The following is a 15,841-nucleotide window of genomic DNA, read 5'->3' on the forward strand; positions in this document are numbered from 1 at the left end:
CCATTGTATATATGTACCACATCTTTCTAATCCAGTCATCTACTAAAAATATGGAACGCTTCACGAATTTGCGTGTCATCCTTGCGCAGGGGCCATGCTAATCTTCTCTGTATCGTTCCAATTTTAGTATATGTGCTGCCGAAGCGAGCACACCTCCTACATATTTTTATTATATTTATTTGCTTCATGTCATTGTTCATTTTTGTGTAAAGTTTAAGTTCTCCCGGGATGTGTAATCCCCATAAAATTCCTACCACCAAATCACCTGTGAACTGACCCCATAGTCTTTATTGAGAACTTACTTTGAATTAGTGAATTAAAATTTTTGTTGTCTTCTACAAGTTTAATTCAGAATTCTGACTACACTAGATACTTTTTGTATGTCACATGTATATACTTAGATGTAGTAAAAATTTGGTTTTTCTTTTTTCCGAGACTCCCGCAGTTGCAATAAACAAGTTCATGCTAGCCTGCTGTCAGGAAAGGCAGAGTGTTTCGCAACATTCTCTAGTGAAGAGAGACAGTAAAGGGGAGACATTTACTTTCGTGGATGCTGGGAGGGTTCAGGTCTTATTTACTCAGTAACAACTTATTCTACAACTGTTAACTCTCCAATTGTCACGTTTTAAAAAGCATTTGAAGTTCATTTCCCTTTCAACACCGTGGATAGAGGTTATTAAGAGTTACTGGAAATGCCTGGGTAACCATTGCCATTTGGGGTGGGGGTGGGGGTAATAAGACGGTGATTGAATTAAAGCAATGTTTATAAAATTTTATGAGAAACATGCTTTTGAAGACATTGATGAGAAAATTGCCATGAGAAATAATCTGTCCATACACTAACCGCTACCATTCTCGTTCTGTTGGCTCCGCAAGGGATTTTGTTTTCCTTAAACTATCATAGATAAGAGGTTTGATCAATAAATGGATTGATCACTATTTAAGGTCTTAGCTCAGTGGGGCCATTTACATGTTTTGAACATTTTATTATGGAGAGTTAGGCAGACAGCAAAGTTGAAAGAATTTTGCATTGAACACATGTGTACCCACCATTTAGCTCCTCCCATTAGCATTTTACTATACTTTATCACACAGCGATCTAGCCAGCGCTCCATCCTGTCATTCACATGCGTGATTCTTAGTACTCTCAAGAGCTTTTCTGGACTATCATGGAAGCTAATTTGTATCCTGAATTGGTGAATGAGAAAGTGATGAAGACTTAGGCTTGTGATCAAGTGGAGTTCTGATCCTAACTGCACCTGAATCACAGTATCTTACTCATGGTCCTTTGATTTTAACATTACTCGCAGAGTTAGTACAATCGTGATTGAGAGTCCTCAGTTGCCAACTGTCTTGATGGTGTGATGCTGATTGGGTATGTTGATAGTTGCCGTCACAAGTGTTGTTTCACATGAGACTTACTCTGCATGTCTCTCCTGCTTAGGAGTAGCCCACCGAAGCCAGAGCAGTGAAGGAGTCAGTTCTCTCAGTAGCTCACCCTCCAACAGCCTTGAAACGCAGTCGCAGTCTCTCTCACGCTCCCAGAGCATGGACATCGATGGTGTCTCTTGTGAGAAAAGGTAACGTGGAATCACTTTTCCAATACACTGTTTTATTCATGGAAAGGAAAAGGTCCATATACTTCTGTCATTAGTCCAGAGACCCACACCACAGTCACTAGCAAATGAGAGCTCAGTTGGCTAAATTTAAAGGTCTTTATAGTATTCTAAAATGTTTTCATGCCTATTGTTTGTTTTTGGCATTGAAATGTCTTTAATGGAGTATGGTATGGGTGGTGAAAGCTTTTAAAAAATGTCTGTTTCATAAATACAAGGTTAGCAAGTATATGCCAGTCTCTAAAAATTTCTTCAAAGTTTAAATGATGAGTGAAATGAAAAGTTTGGAGAGGTTCAGACAGGTAAGCCTAACGCCCTAGGCACTCCATTAGGATGAGGGCATCGGGGAGCAGAGCCTACCTGTGTTGCAGGTGTGCTGTGAGCGGTGACAGAGGTGCTGAGGCGTCCTTTCTTTCTGCTCTGCCCTCAAGCAGCCCTCTTTTAGGTCCATGGGCTGGGCCAGTATTGCCTATACGTGTCAAAATGTAAAAAAGCTTGAGAACCTCTGGTTGGTTTAGAACCTCAGCACTTGGTGGGACTGCATTGAGGATCCAGAGCAGAGCTCATTCTCTATTAAGCAAGAATTTAGGAAGGACTATACTCTAAGGGCAAAGATAGGTAGAAAAAAACCTACCCTGGGTTCTTATTACTGCTTCAAGTGGATGTATTTTAACAACAATTGAGTCAACTCTGAGAGTTCATGGCCAGACAGTGGATTTGAGAGCTAGATTTATACTATTAGCAGAGCCAAAAGAAACCTTCATCTAAGAACTATCATCTCCAGTGGGTCTGGAACTGTAGTATCAGTATCTTTACATACCAAGCAGGAATAAGCACAAAGCACCCAAGTCTTCAGAGAACTTTTTTAGAAAAATCTCTTAAGAAGTAGGAACTCATAATCAAATCCACAAAACACACATTAGAAAAAGCCACCATGACTGAGAGTCAGCAGAGTCAGTAACTACCAAATTTTTCACCTAGATATTTGGTGGTTTTGGCATTCCTATACAGAGTACAATGTGCTCGACTGTAGACTATAACTGTTTAAGTAAGTTAAAAAGACATGAATAAGGGACAAGTGATTATAAAAGCAGACAAGCACTTTGAAAAGAATCAAGTAGAATTTCTAGATATGAAAACACAATTCAAACCAAAAACTCAATCTAAGTGTGAAAAAGTGGCCTAGACATAGCTGAAGAGAAAACTAACAAACTGAATGATAGAGCCGAAGAAATAACCCAGAGGACACCACAAGGAGAAAAACAGATAAGAGATGTGAAGAATGTTTAGGGCAATAAAAGACACAGCTCTAATATATAATAGATATATCAAAGGGAGAGAATGTAGAGATTTCTCCTTATTCCAATGTACTTTCCTCCTTATTTCATAGCTTATACTATACTGGTTTATCAGAAAGATAAATGATGGAGAATGTTTCCAGAGTTGATAAATGAAATGAAACCTCAGATTCAGGAGGTCCCGGGTTAAACAAGGGAACATTCATATCTAGATATTTTGTGGTAAAATTGGAGAACATCAAAGACAAAGAAACTTAAAGCAGCCAAAGAAAAAAAGGAGATGATCCACAAAAGGACAACAGTTAGCTGTCTCAATGATGGAAGTCAAAGGGTGATGCAATCATAGCACTAAGTGCTTAAATTAAAAACCCAAACTATCAACAGCACCTGTGTACCAATGTGGCTCTATTACTATCTTGTAAGAGCCAAGCTGAAGTAAAGACATTTACAAATTAAGACAACAAAAAGCCCAGCCTGATCATCGGCCACCAGGCCACCAGAAGACTCCAACATTTAGCAAACACAGAAGGAAAATGATCTCAGGACTCATGTCTGAGTTGCAAGGAGGAGGAAGAGTGAAGCTAATTATAGACATGTGGTAAATCCAAACACTGATGGAATAAGACAGTAACGAGAGCATACAACACAATTTTGGGATGAGGGGTGAAATCAGAGTTCTAGAATACCGGCCGGCTATTGCAGGGAAGCCAGCGTGCAGGTATGCGAGAAGCTCCGAGGTACTCGTACTGTGGGGGAAGGTAAAGATACTGGCTTACCTTCCGTTGTCTTATTTAGAATACCTGTGAGGTTTCCATTTTAAAGGAATAAGAAGAGTATTACTTCCACAGTAATATACAGTAGGCAGAGGAGGTGGGAAGTTTAAATCAATCCAAAGAAAGGGAAAAAAGAAACACACATTTTAAAAAAGGGACAAGCAGCATAGATAAGAGGGTGAAAAGAAGTCGAATTATGCAACAACAATGGAGTGAAAAAGCACAAGGTGGGTAAGAAGGACCAGAACCCGCTTTCCTTGCTTACAGAAGGCAGGCCTGGAGCACAAGGAAGAGAAGGGGAGAAAGCTTCGGGAGCCAGAAGCACCGAGACCATGTTTTCTGATGTTGGTTGAAATAGATAATTAATGTGGGGGGGGGGCGGGGGAAGCCTTTCAAAATGCTTACACATTTGCAAGTGTTAGTAATGGCACGCTGCTTAGTGTGGTCAAGGAGAAACAAATGAAAATTTGAAAGTATCTAGAACCAAACAACAGCAGATAGTACTGATCAGGATTTCCGTGTCACAAGTAAGGGGCCCCCAGGAGAAAAGCTGAAGCTCTATAATATGTTTCAAGTGAAAAAGAGAGTGGAAATAGCACACTGAAAATCCTTCTGGAACATCACCGCCTGGACTGGGAATCTTTCCTTCTTCCCGCCATGGTGCAGCTCAGCAAGGCACCCCGCACTTCAGGCACAAAGGCCTGTTCTCTGCACCTGTCCCACTCTTCTTCCCTCCCGTTCGCCCACAGCATTTGTCACTTAGCATGCTCCGGGCTTTGCTCTGGGCTTTGCTGATGTGCTCATTGTTTGCTATTGTCCTCACCCTAGGTGAGGTACCCGACATGCAGCTTTTTTCTCTTTTGTTCACTGACACCCCTGACTCCTAAAATGCCCCTGTACAGAAGGGGCACTCCATAATATTTGTTACTGAGAAAGGAAATTCTGTGAAAAATAGAAACATGCAAAGTACAAATAAATTTTAAAAATTCTCCCCAAATTGACTCAAGACGAGAGAACACGAATCATCAAAAACCACAAAACAAATTGAATCAAGTACTGCAACAATGGCCAAGGAAGCACCCTGCTCAGCAATTTTGTAGTTAATTCACCACTTCAGTAATTGAAAAAATAGGAAATGCTGGCTGGCTTCATTTAATAAACAAGGTGAATAGAGCCGTTAAACAATACAAGAATAATTATAAGAGAAGAAAATTAATTACATGGCAATCATATTTGTGAACATGTTGGCCAAAATTTTGAAATTATCAACAAATCAAATACTGCAGTATCTTAAAAACCAAAGCAAAACAGAACATACAAAACTCACCTGTGGAACTAAAGGCAGGGTAGTGCCATGCGGCAGTGATAGGGCCGAAGTAGGATTTGGGGATTGGTATCGCTCTAGTTCTTGATCTGGGTGCAGGTGACATTTGCGTGTTTACTCTGTGAAGGTGGATTGAGACTAATCCGGTGACACATCTATGCACAGTTACATACAGATACTTCAGTTAAAAGTTTAGCGAAAAATAGCACCACCCTGCATAACATGACTCCCTTGAGTTCACCTGAGGAATGCCAGGGTTGTTAACATTACAAAACCTATAAATATCACTTACCGCATTCTGTATTAAAGAGAAAAGTCTTGTAATCTTGATGGTTGCAAAGGTTTGATAAAATTCTGCATCATTTTGTGATAAAAGCCTTAGCAAAAAGGAAACAGAAAGAGCATCCCTAAGCTGACTGTGGCAGAGAGAGAACGCACACACACTCCGGTGCTCCCCTGTGTTTCCAGTCTTCCCTGCAGTTAGAGGGGGACGAGTTCTGTCCAGTAGACTGTGAGTGGCTGTGACACGCGTCACTTCTGGGTGAAGGCAGTTGAGCCGATGTTCCTCCTCCATCCCTCTCTTCTCTTGCTCCAGTGACCTTGGAGGCTGTGTATTGCAGATGGCATAGATTAAAGATGGAGTAAGGATGCTTCACTCTCACCAGACTTTGCGTAAGCAAGAAATAAACCCTTATAGTGTTAAGCCGCTAAGATTTCAGCTATATATGTTTCCACAGCGTAGCCTGTCTTACTCTGACTAATATAAATGACATTTACCAAAAAACAGAAACAGAAAAGGATAGTAACTCGCATATTCAGCGGTGAGAAGTTAGAAACACTTTTAAAAATCAGGACTAGGAATGAGGATGGCTGATCGTTAGGCTTCTGTTCTACTTGGGGCCCCGACCCAGAGTGGCAAAGCAAGTGAAGGTTAGAGTGGGAGAGTCCCATTACTCTCGGGCATGGATGTTGACCTACCCAGTCAACTGTGTAAGTAAACTGACCTCAAGTCAGTGACTTACTATGTACGAGCAACAAAAGAATTAAAAAACTTGTTAAAAAAGGTACCACTCATACTCTCATTTAAAAAATATATGGTACCGGCGTTTAAATTTAGCAAAAGAAGTGCAAGGCTTTCGTGGGGAAAATTATCAAAATTTACCAGAAGACCTTAAAGAAGGTTTAAACACTTGGATGAGATACCATATCCATGGATTGAGACACTCAGTGATAGAATGATGTCTTTTCCCCATGTGACCTCAGAGTCAACTTAGCCAGCGTCCAAACAGAAGTTTTAAGGAAGTTGTAAGCTCATTCTTAGGTGTATGTGGCCTGAGCAAAGGGCCAGACATGGCCAAGACTCTTGAAGTAGAGCAAGGTGGAGGTGCTGATCTTGCAGACACGAGACATTGTGAAGTTTTAGTAAAATAGTGCGGCATTGGCTCAGGAACAGAAAGTTTGTCTGTTGGAACAGACATGAGAATCCAGAAATATAGACCCACACATAGGTGAAAATTGGGCATATGACTTAGAGGATTTCACAGTGTGTAAGAAGGATGGTCTTTCCAGTAAGTGATGGGGGACAGTTATTTCCTTGATATGGGGGAAGAGAGTATATGTACTTAGCCAGATTTTATAATCTGACTCTGGGTGATTACATATTGTTTAAAAATGTATGCATAGAAAATCCCTAATTTTTTTTTCAAAAATGAGCCTAAGAAAATGACAACTTGGGAAAAATATTTCAACAAGTATGGTGTCATGTTTCTATCCTAATATATGAAGCACTCCTAAAAATTAGTATAAAAAATGAACTTCTATCATTTACTTTCCTGATTGACATTGACTCTGGTATTTTAAAACTTTGCCTCGACCAGCAGCTATGACATTAGGTGGATTTATAAAACATGAAACACTTATCTGTCTTTTCTGCCTAAAGCATGTCCCAGGTGGATGTGGATTCAGGAATTGAAAATATGGAAGTTGATGAAAATGATCGAAGAGAAAAAAGGAGCCTCAGCGATAAGGTTGGTAAGAGATGAAGCCCTCGCTTCCATTTTTAGTACAGGTAATATAAACTAGTGCACACCGTTTCATGTCTTGTGTGTTAGAGCCGACTAACCCAAATCCCAAGTAGTGATTTTTTTTTTCTTTTGAGGAAAAATGAGTGGCCTAAATGGCTTTTATTACTGGGACCACAACTTGGTCCTTTTAACTGATAAAATGATTCAGGTTCACCTTTTATCCATTCATTTAATTTGTAATGATTAATTTAGCACTAATTAGAATTTAAAAAAAAAGATTTATTTATGCATAGAAGAACTGTGGTAGAGGCCAGAGGTTGGGGGGGCGTGGTGAGGTTGGGGGTGCATGAGGAGTCCCCAAGAGGCAGCATGGGGAGCAGAACAGGCAGATCTACTGAAACCCACTGCTGAGGGGAGCTGTGGGGAGACAGGAGGGGTCTGCTGCGCCCTGGGGGTCACTCCCTGGCTGGGGATGGAACTCAGATCTTCGCAGTGATAGCACTGAGGCTTAACCCCTAGGCCACCAGGGATCCCTACTTAGAAATTTTTTGTTAAATTCTGTTGCTTTAGCAAGTAGGTCACCTGCCTCTTTGGTAATATTCTGGGGAACGAGTGACTGGGAGCCAAAGTAAGGAATATGTAGAGTCTAGTCACAAATAAACTTTCTGAAAACTTGAGGTCTTTCTATTTTGTGGTTACCCCATATTTAGGGAAAGGTCTGTATATTTATAGACATGTTAATTCCCGGTGTTTAGGAACAGGGTTTTCTCGTGCATCACAATCCCGTGTCATGTTGGCACACGCGTCACTTCCTCTTTGTAAATTACTGGTGCCCAGCAGTGCAGATTGAGTCCTGGGGCCCTGGGAGTGGCCTTCTAATAGGGGACTCTTTTTTTAAAAAAAATCTAGTTATTCAGTGTTTACAAAGAACTCCATATATAACATTTGTGATGGAAAGCCGTGAGAAATATTAAATCATGGAATAATTCTGGAAGGAAAATTGCTTGTAGACCTAAAATTTAACCTGGCCCTTTGGCTCCAGAAAAGGAAATGAATAGGCTCTATGTCGACCTCTGGTCATGTGGCTTCCTTGACATTCCCGACTGTGTCTGGCTCCCGCTTGCTCCCCCGATCGATTGTGGGCCAAGCTCTCGAGCCCTGCCTGTTTTACTCTGATGCCATAGCGACAAGTTAGTCTTTCCTGAGTCACCGGGTGAATAGTTGTATGCACTTCTGAAGTGTCCATGAGTGAAAGGATTAAATCAGAATTAAGTATTTCTACTGAAATCTAACTCGGCCCCCCTTCCGCTTGACACTGACCTCCTCCAAATCTTCTTCCTCACAAGGAGCCTTCATCAGGTGCTGAAGTGTCAGAAGAACAGGCCTTACAGCTGGTCTGTAAGATCTTTCGTGTCTCCTGGAAGGACCGGGACAGAGATGTGATCTTTCTTTCTTCTCTTTCCGCACAATTTAAACAGAATCCAAAAGAAGGTAGGAATCACTGTCTATTCGCAGGGCACTTAAGAGAAGAGGCCTGCTGCCCCCCACCCACAGCCACGCTGTCCTGCTTTGGTTGGGGTTGTATTTTGTGTTTAGGGCTTCTTCTTGGTGAGGACACTGCTCTCTGGCCACTTTCCACCTATTTATGGGTAAAATTATTTCTTTTGTGATTTCTAGAAAACCGTGTAAATAAGTTAACAGTCTCCCTAGTGCCATGGTGGAAGCTTTTTCCTTTGCAGTAAGACAGTGCCTAGAAAGAGCTTTGGTTTTTCTCACCAAGGAGAAGTCCTGGGCAGTCCCGGGGAGCTGTGGAGGTGCAGTCTGACCTGCACCTGCTTCGTGATCCCACCAGGTTGCATGTAGGCAGTGGAGTGAACCTGTTTGCTGAGTTCCCTAGCAAGACTACGTGCTGTCATTTTGCTGGCTTCCCGGGTTTCTGTTTGAGAGGCCACATGAAGCCACAATCACAAGGAGCGGAACACTCAGCTGCACCCAGCATCCCAGGGCACTGTCACTGGGAGTCCAGGGGAGGTGGGCAGGGATGCCGGAGGGGCCTGCAGACAGCAGGGGTCTTGTCGATGTGCAGGGAAGGTGCCTGCACCTGGTAGTCCCTCTGCAGATGAATCTTAAATGAAAGCTGTGAAGATCTGGGGTTGCCTTTTGATTCCGGTGGTCCCTTCTCCCAGGGCAAAAAAAAAAAAGTCCCGTGATCCTTCTGGATGGATCGGCCCCTTCTGCTTTGGCGGGTTCTGGCTGACGCTGTGTCTGGACACAGGCCCAGACCCTGTGTGTCCAGTCCCTCCGCTCGTTATTCTTTCTTTCTCAAGAGTCCTAGCCGCGTATCATAAAGCTAAGAGAAGGATGGTTTGAATCTGGAAGACAAAAGCTTAAGAAATAGCCCAGTGACTCAGCCACATGTTAAATGAATGCATGTATTTGGGTCTATTTCTGAACTCCGTTCTGTCCCACTGACTTATCACTGGACTTTTTATAAAAATTAAGTTTCAAGCCCGTCTTGCAGATACAGATGCTATTTGTTAAGAACCAAATCAGACAAGATTACAGGGGCTAGAGCTCTGAGTTTATGTGATGATATGGAAAGTGGTGAAGCCTGTGGGGCCCCCTCAGGAACTGCAAGGAAGGGAGGAGACTGGAATGTAGGTGCCGACTGACCCAGACGCTTCATGCAGTGTTCTGAGCCGTGTAATTAATAGTCCGCTTCATGGAAGACGTGTAGACTAGCAAGCCTTGAAGTGCTTGCATTCTGAGTCTGGTGAAACTACTGTTCAGAATTGTTTCTCCCTACACTTCTGCACTGCCTTCAATTTTTTTGTTGGTTTTAGTTTTAGTTTTAGTTTTTTTTTTTTTAAAGATTTACTTATTTATACAAAAAAGAGCTGGGGTACAGGCCAGAGGTGCAGTGGATGAGAGGATTCACCAGAGACAGAAAGGGAGCAGAACAGGTGGACCCAGAAATATACTGCCGAGGGGAGCCAGGGGAGGTCTGCTGTGGGTCAGCTCCCTGGCAGAGGCTGGAACTCAGGCCAAAGTGGTGATGGCCTGAGACTTAACCCCTAAGCCTCCAGGGGGCTCCACTTTTTTGTATTTAGAATGTTGGATTCACAGAAACCTTTGCAATACCGCAGGGCATTCCTCCACAGCTTCACCCCTCCCCCAATTTGACATCTCACATTATCACTGTATATTTGTCACACCTCAGAAACTGCTGTTCTGTGCTCCAGACCTGATTTACTCCAGTTTCGCCAGGTTTTCCACCAGTGTCCGTTTCCTTCTGGACCCGACTAGGTGGGCCTCGGCTCTCCATGGCTCCGTCGGGGCTGCCGAGGGCTGTGCACCAAGAGCCCTGCGTCACGTCTCCTCTGTTCTGTCTTCCCCGCAGTGTTCTCTGATTTCAAGGACTTGATTGGCCAGATTTTAATGGAAGTGCTAATGATGTCCACTCAGACTAGAGACGAAAACCCGTTCGCCAGCCTGACGGCCACGTCACAGCCCATCACCGCGGCAGCTCGGTCGCCAGACAGAAACCTGCTCCACCCCGGCTCCCACGCAGGAACGAGTCCCATGTTCTGCAGCGTGGGCTCCTTCGGAGCCGGCTCTCTGTCCAGGTGAGCGCGGCCCTCGCTCACCTCAGCGGCAGCCCAGTCGCCGCGAAGTGTGTGAGAGAGGGAGCTTCATCCGCGTCACGCCCTTCGCGTCGCGGGGTCACATCTGGGGCGAGGACTTAGGCGCTGGGGGTGTCGTCTTTTCCAGACGGGCCGGGCCGTCTGTGGTGGTGGTGCTGGTGAGCTGCTTTTAGAGCCCCAGGGCGGGACGTGTGCGCTTCCCCGGGGAGCGGCTTTGCCTGCGGCGGTGGAGCCTCTAGCTGAGTGCCGCTGCATCTCGACTGTGGTTGCTCAGTGCCTGAAAGATGTGGCCGCCTAGCCCTGAGATGGGACACGCTAACTACACTGTTCTTCAAAAGCTTGATGTTTTGACTTTAGTTGTTTGCCTCAACGTTTCCTTCAATTTTCTCTTCTTTCTTCCTTCTCTCAACCAATTTAGCCTCTATGAAACGAGCCCAGCTCCCCACGCGAGTCTCTGGAGCTCGGTGCCCGTGAGGAGCCCACCGCTGGCCTCCCCGCCCCACGCGGCCAGCCAGGCGGCGGTGCCTTCTCTGGCCCTGGGCCCCCACAGCGGGGCTCCTGGGGCCGCCGCCGGCAGCCAGCCCCCCTCTCCACGGTATCGCCCGTACACGGTCGCCCACCCCTGGGGGCCTTCAGCGTCTCCCAGCCCGCGCTCCGCAGGCCTCCCCGTGCTGTCCGGCTCGCCCAGCCTGCCCGCCCTCACTAGTGGTCCTCAAGCAGTGCCTGCCCGCTCCTCCAGGACGCGAGCCGCCAGCACGGGGCCCCCCCTCCTGTCCGCCTCACCCGGTGCCGTGGGCCAGCGGCCCTCCCCGAGGGTTTCTCCTAGGTACTTACTCAGGGGGGCGGCTGGGGCCTGTGGGCAGCGCGGGGAGAGGCGGTCAGCTCTCAGTGGGGGACTCCCGCGGCGCCGGCCTGGGCACAGGCGCTTTCTGTCCAGTCGTGGCGCGTGGCAGGGAGTCTGCAGGCTCCCGCCGGCTGGGTGGCTGCGGAGAGGACAGGCGGCTCTGTCCCCACACCTCCCGCCCCTCCTCTGCCCCCTGCCTCCTCCTGTACAACACAAGGAGGAATACCTTCGTGTCTGGAAGCTGGGTCACGTGCCGTTCCTCACGGCAGGTGCGCTGCAGCGGCGGAGGGCGGCTCACATTTCAGAGTTGGGGCTCCCACAGTCTCCTTTTGGCTTTCTGTGCTGAGCTCGAGCCTGGCCAAAGGGCTGCGGGAGCGAATCCAGGCCCAGTGCCATGACCTCTGGTCCCGGGGGCAGCGGGCCCCCCTCCCAGCTCTGACCCCAGTCTCCTCGAAAGAAGACAGTGTCCCTTCACTCAGGTGTCTCCCCATCTGTGTACTCGAGGGGGCTTCTCCCTGCATGTGAGTGGGCAAAGCGTGTAGCAGAAGGAGCTGACGGGTCCCCTCTGTCCCTGACGACCTTTTCTGCTTCTGTTGCGGTAGTACGTACGACAGCCCTTTCTCCTTCCTCTTCTTCGCACTCTCTGGGGACAGTAGTGATGAAGATGAAGAAGATGAGGAGGAGGAGGATGGTGATGATGAAGGAGGTGGTGGTGGTGATGAGTTTTCTTGTGTCCAGTTTGGGTCCAGGTATCGGAGCAATGGCGGCTCAGCCCTGCATGCGCCTAGGTGCTGAGGGACTAACTCGTGAGCCCTAACGAGGGGTGTGCTTTGCAGCCAAGGGGTGTGGAGTGCAGTGAGGCACCTAGCGGCCAGGGTGTGAGACCTCGCATGCACGGAAGTAGCAGGTCCTGCCCGCGGGAGGGTAGCACACGGGAAAAGATGCACCGCCACCTGCCAGGCTGGGGGGAGACCCTGTAGAAACACCAACAAGAGATTAAACACTACTCAGCAGTCAGTTCTCCCACCCCAGGGACTGGATGAGGCGCCCTCGTGAGCGCCTCTGTGAGCCCCATGTTCCTGGGGGCGTGGCGCGTGGGTGGCCGCTGCCTAGGAAGGGGAGGGGGCATGTGCCCCTCTGGTCACCTTGAATTTTGTGAATCATCTCCTGGGCCCAGGGAACTGGGCCCTCCGTCCAGACAGCCTTCGGAGCGGGGGCAGAGGCTAAACCAGTTTGTGATGTCATTAACCATTCAGCCCCAAAAGGCGAGTGATAGACAGCCTGGTGTTTCGAAGTGACTTTGAGCAAGAAAACCTAAGAGCACCTTCTCTCTGACCGCTGACTCATTGTCTTACAGTCTGGCTCTTAAAGCGAGCTTTCCTCAGGACGGAGTTGGTATTTGTGCCTAGCACTATTCAAAAATAACTCCCAGCTATAAATAGAGATGCCAGGAGGAGTTAGGTGCCTCGTCAGGTGACGGCGCTCGGAACATGGGGAGAATGTGTGCGTCGAGAGGAGGAAGTTGGCGCGAGGCTGACTGTTTACGTGGGAAGGTGGCTGCTTGTGCTGGCTCAAGCACTAGGTCCCGTTTTCCAGTCAGGGGACGAGTGTCCACCCGGGCCGCTAAGTCCTAGTGTGTGATTACAGCATCGGCAGCGTCCTTGTCAGCCATCAGCCCCCATGCACGGGAGAGCACTTGGTGTCTGTTTTACTGTAAACCAGCTGCAAGCAAAATGTCCCCTTCGGTGGCTTGTTTCATTCCACCTTCCTCTAACAACGAAGATCACAGTAGGTCCTGCTTTTGCCAGCGCTCCTCTCTCGACACCTAAAAACCCCGCCTTCTAGATCCTGTCCCTGCCAGGGGAGACAGGACTCCCTGATTGTGAAATACGAGCTGCAGAGAAGCCTGAGCACTCCGGGCCTGGCACGGGGCAGCAGCCTGCAGACACTGGCCCTGCCGCCTCCCCGTCCCGCTCCCCGAGCTCAGTCCCCGTGGGGGTCAGTTCCCTAGCTCTTGCTCAGCAGGGCCTGTGTGGCGCCCAGTGTCTCCCTGCCACGTTGTGCCACTAGGACTTGTGTGGCTCCCCTCCCCCACTGGCGATTGCCCTGCTGAGCATTTATGCCCTACTCTGTCCCTTGGCGAGTAAGTGCCAGCCTTTTACTTCCCATCACAAAATCCTGTGCCAGTCCCTTGGCATGTCCTTTGCGAAAAGTGAAAGTGAAATCTCATTGGTCCAGATTTTAGAAACTTAGAGATTCTATTCACAGATCTTAAAAAGAATGCAAAAGGATGGGTAAAATAGCTGACTAAGCAGATGGAATGTCTCAGCGTTGCATGTGAGGTCAGGATGGGGATGAGATAGATTGTTGAATTGAGCAAATAAATAGCGCTTCCTTTCCCTTTTGCATTTGACCTTCTCAGAATTCCATTTGCTTAGACCTAAGCAATTTTAACATCTACTTCTTGCCTGGTAAAATCGGTGTCGTAGAAGAAAGATCCGACAGGCCGTACCTGTCTCCTCAGGTTTTACCCAGTGAACTCAGTGATTGCAGGTCTTTCTGGAAGTGGTTGGGCACACATTCTTATGTTACTTCTTAGTGGTGACAGTAAGGATTAATTTAAGAAAGGCAAAACAGTCCTTTGATAATGTCTTGAAGTCCTTTGTAAAAAGAGCTGTGTGGATTAAAAGGAACTGCCTCTTACAGGAACAGGGTGAGTAAAGTGAGGCGGCTTCCTTGTGATGAACACAGGAGTTATTCTGAGGCACTTCTTCTAATTGTGTCCTAGGAAATTGATGTCTAGAAGAAATTTGCGTTTTGTTTTTTTCTTATTTTTGTTAACTGCTTAGCTATTTCAGTAATAGGGCCAATTCTTGGAATACATACACCTACATGAAGAGAGCAAGGAGAAAACTTACAGAGAAAACGTTAACCTTTACTCTGTTCCTTCTGCTGCCTGTCACTCTGTGCACACAAAACATGAACGTAACTGAAAAGAACTCTCCCACACCTCTGACCCTGGCCTGTGAGCGGCATCCCACATCTCTCTCTCTCTCTCACACACACACACACACACGCACACACACGCACACACGCACACTCACAGTTACACACTCGCTCACTCACACCCACTCTCACATACTCACATACACACTCACAGACTCGCACACACACTCACACTCACTCTCACACACACTCTCAAACACACACACACACTCACAGACACGCACTCACTCATACTCACACTCACACACACTCCACTCCCTCCAGAACCCCTCCCCCACATTTGCCTGTGTCCTCCACCTCAAACACTCCATCCCATCCTGGGACCACCAGCTTGCACCCCACCCCCTGGCCCCATTCACACTTGTTTCCTTTCAGGTCAGCCTCCCCGAGAGCCATGGGGGCCACCCGCTGATGCCCTCAGGTGTGTGTGTGATGGCCCCTTACCTGCGGGGCTCCCTGACCCCGCTGCATTAAACCTAACATTCAGTCTCGGTCCCCTCACTCTGCCTTTACTGTCCTTCATAGCACTTTCACGTTGTTTTTGATGCTTGCCCACTGGGATGTACTTGTCACGTGAGTGAGGTTGCGCTCTGTGTGGTTCGCTGTGCTGCCCGCAGGACCTCCAGCCTGGAACACAGAGGGCGCGGCACGCTCTCTCAGTCAGTGGATTTACGGAGCTTAAGCCAGCACAGTTCTGGCTTTGCCTCACACTGAGAAGATGTAGAATCCCAGAGTGTGCACCCAAAAATGGGCAAATAAGAGGGTGATTATCCCCATTACTGAGGAAAGGAAACTGCATTGGGACTGTTTAAGGAGTACATTTCCTCGTGCCCTAAATGTGGATTCACTGTGCAGTGTGCCGACCCCGGAATATCTTCATTGTGTTTTCAGGAGGGTCCCTCTGTATGCTCATTGTGGGAAGTGATTCTCATCAACGGCCAGTGCTGTTGTTTGGGATTCATGCACATATTCTACCCAAGGGTGGTACAGTTTTTAGATACCCTTAGGACTTAGGCGGTTTCAGTGCCCCTTGGCTCAGTGGTAAAAGCAGCATGAATTTGGTGTAATTTTTTTAAGGAAAGAAAAGAAATGTTATTTTAAAGCAGGTAAGCGACTACCACTGGCACAGACATGCATAGAAGCTGTGCGCTCCTCCGCCCCACATCACCTTCGCTTTACAGCTGAGACCTGACAAGTCAGTGTGGCCTGGGGCCTTGCTGGCCACCCTGCTCGCCAGAGCAGCTCTTCAGAAACTTACACGCCATTTCCTATTTGGCCAACTTGTGCTTCTTTCCCACCCCCCACACCTATC

At 47.2% G+C, this 15,841-nt stretch overlaps 1 protein-coding gene across 2 annotated transcripts in view; it reads left to right on the top strand.

Annotated features, from left to right (window-relative positions):
* The window catches only part of UBE4B (ubiquitination factor E4B), an 86,647-nt gene that overhangs the window by 29,857 nt on the left and 40,949 nt on the right, over positions 1-15,841 (top strand). Inside the window, exons 3-7 of one of the 2 annotated variants that reach the window (XM_012722322.1) lie at positions 1,445-1,580; positions 6,951-7,038; positions 8,382-8,526; positions 10,436-10,661; positions 11,098-11,505. In XM_012722322.1, coding sequence (XP_012577776.1) covers positions 1,445-1,580; positions 6,951-7,038; positions 8,382-8,526; positions 10,436-10,661; positions 11,098-11,505 — 1,003 coding nt within the window. The remainder of the gene's footprint in view (positions 1-1,444; positions 1,581-6,950; positions 7,039-8,381; positions 8,527-10,435; positions 10,662-11,097; positions 11,506-15,841) is intronic. The other variant, XM_004678499.2, reaches the window with a different exon arrangement.

This window comes from Condylura cristata, unplaced genomic scaffold (genome assembly GCF_000260355.1).
Source record: "Condylura cristata isolate star-nosed mole 26May11 unplaced genomic scaffold, ConCri1.0 scaffold00008, whole genome shotgun sequence".
Lineage (NCBI taxonomy): Eukaryota > Metazoa > Chordata > Mammalia > Eulipotyphla > Talpidae > Condylura > Condylura cristata.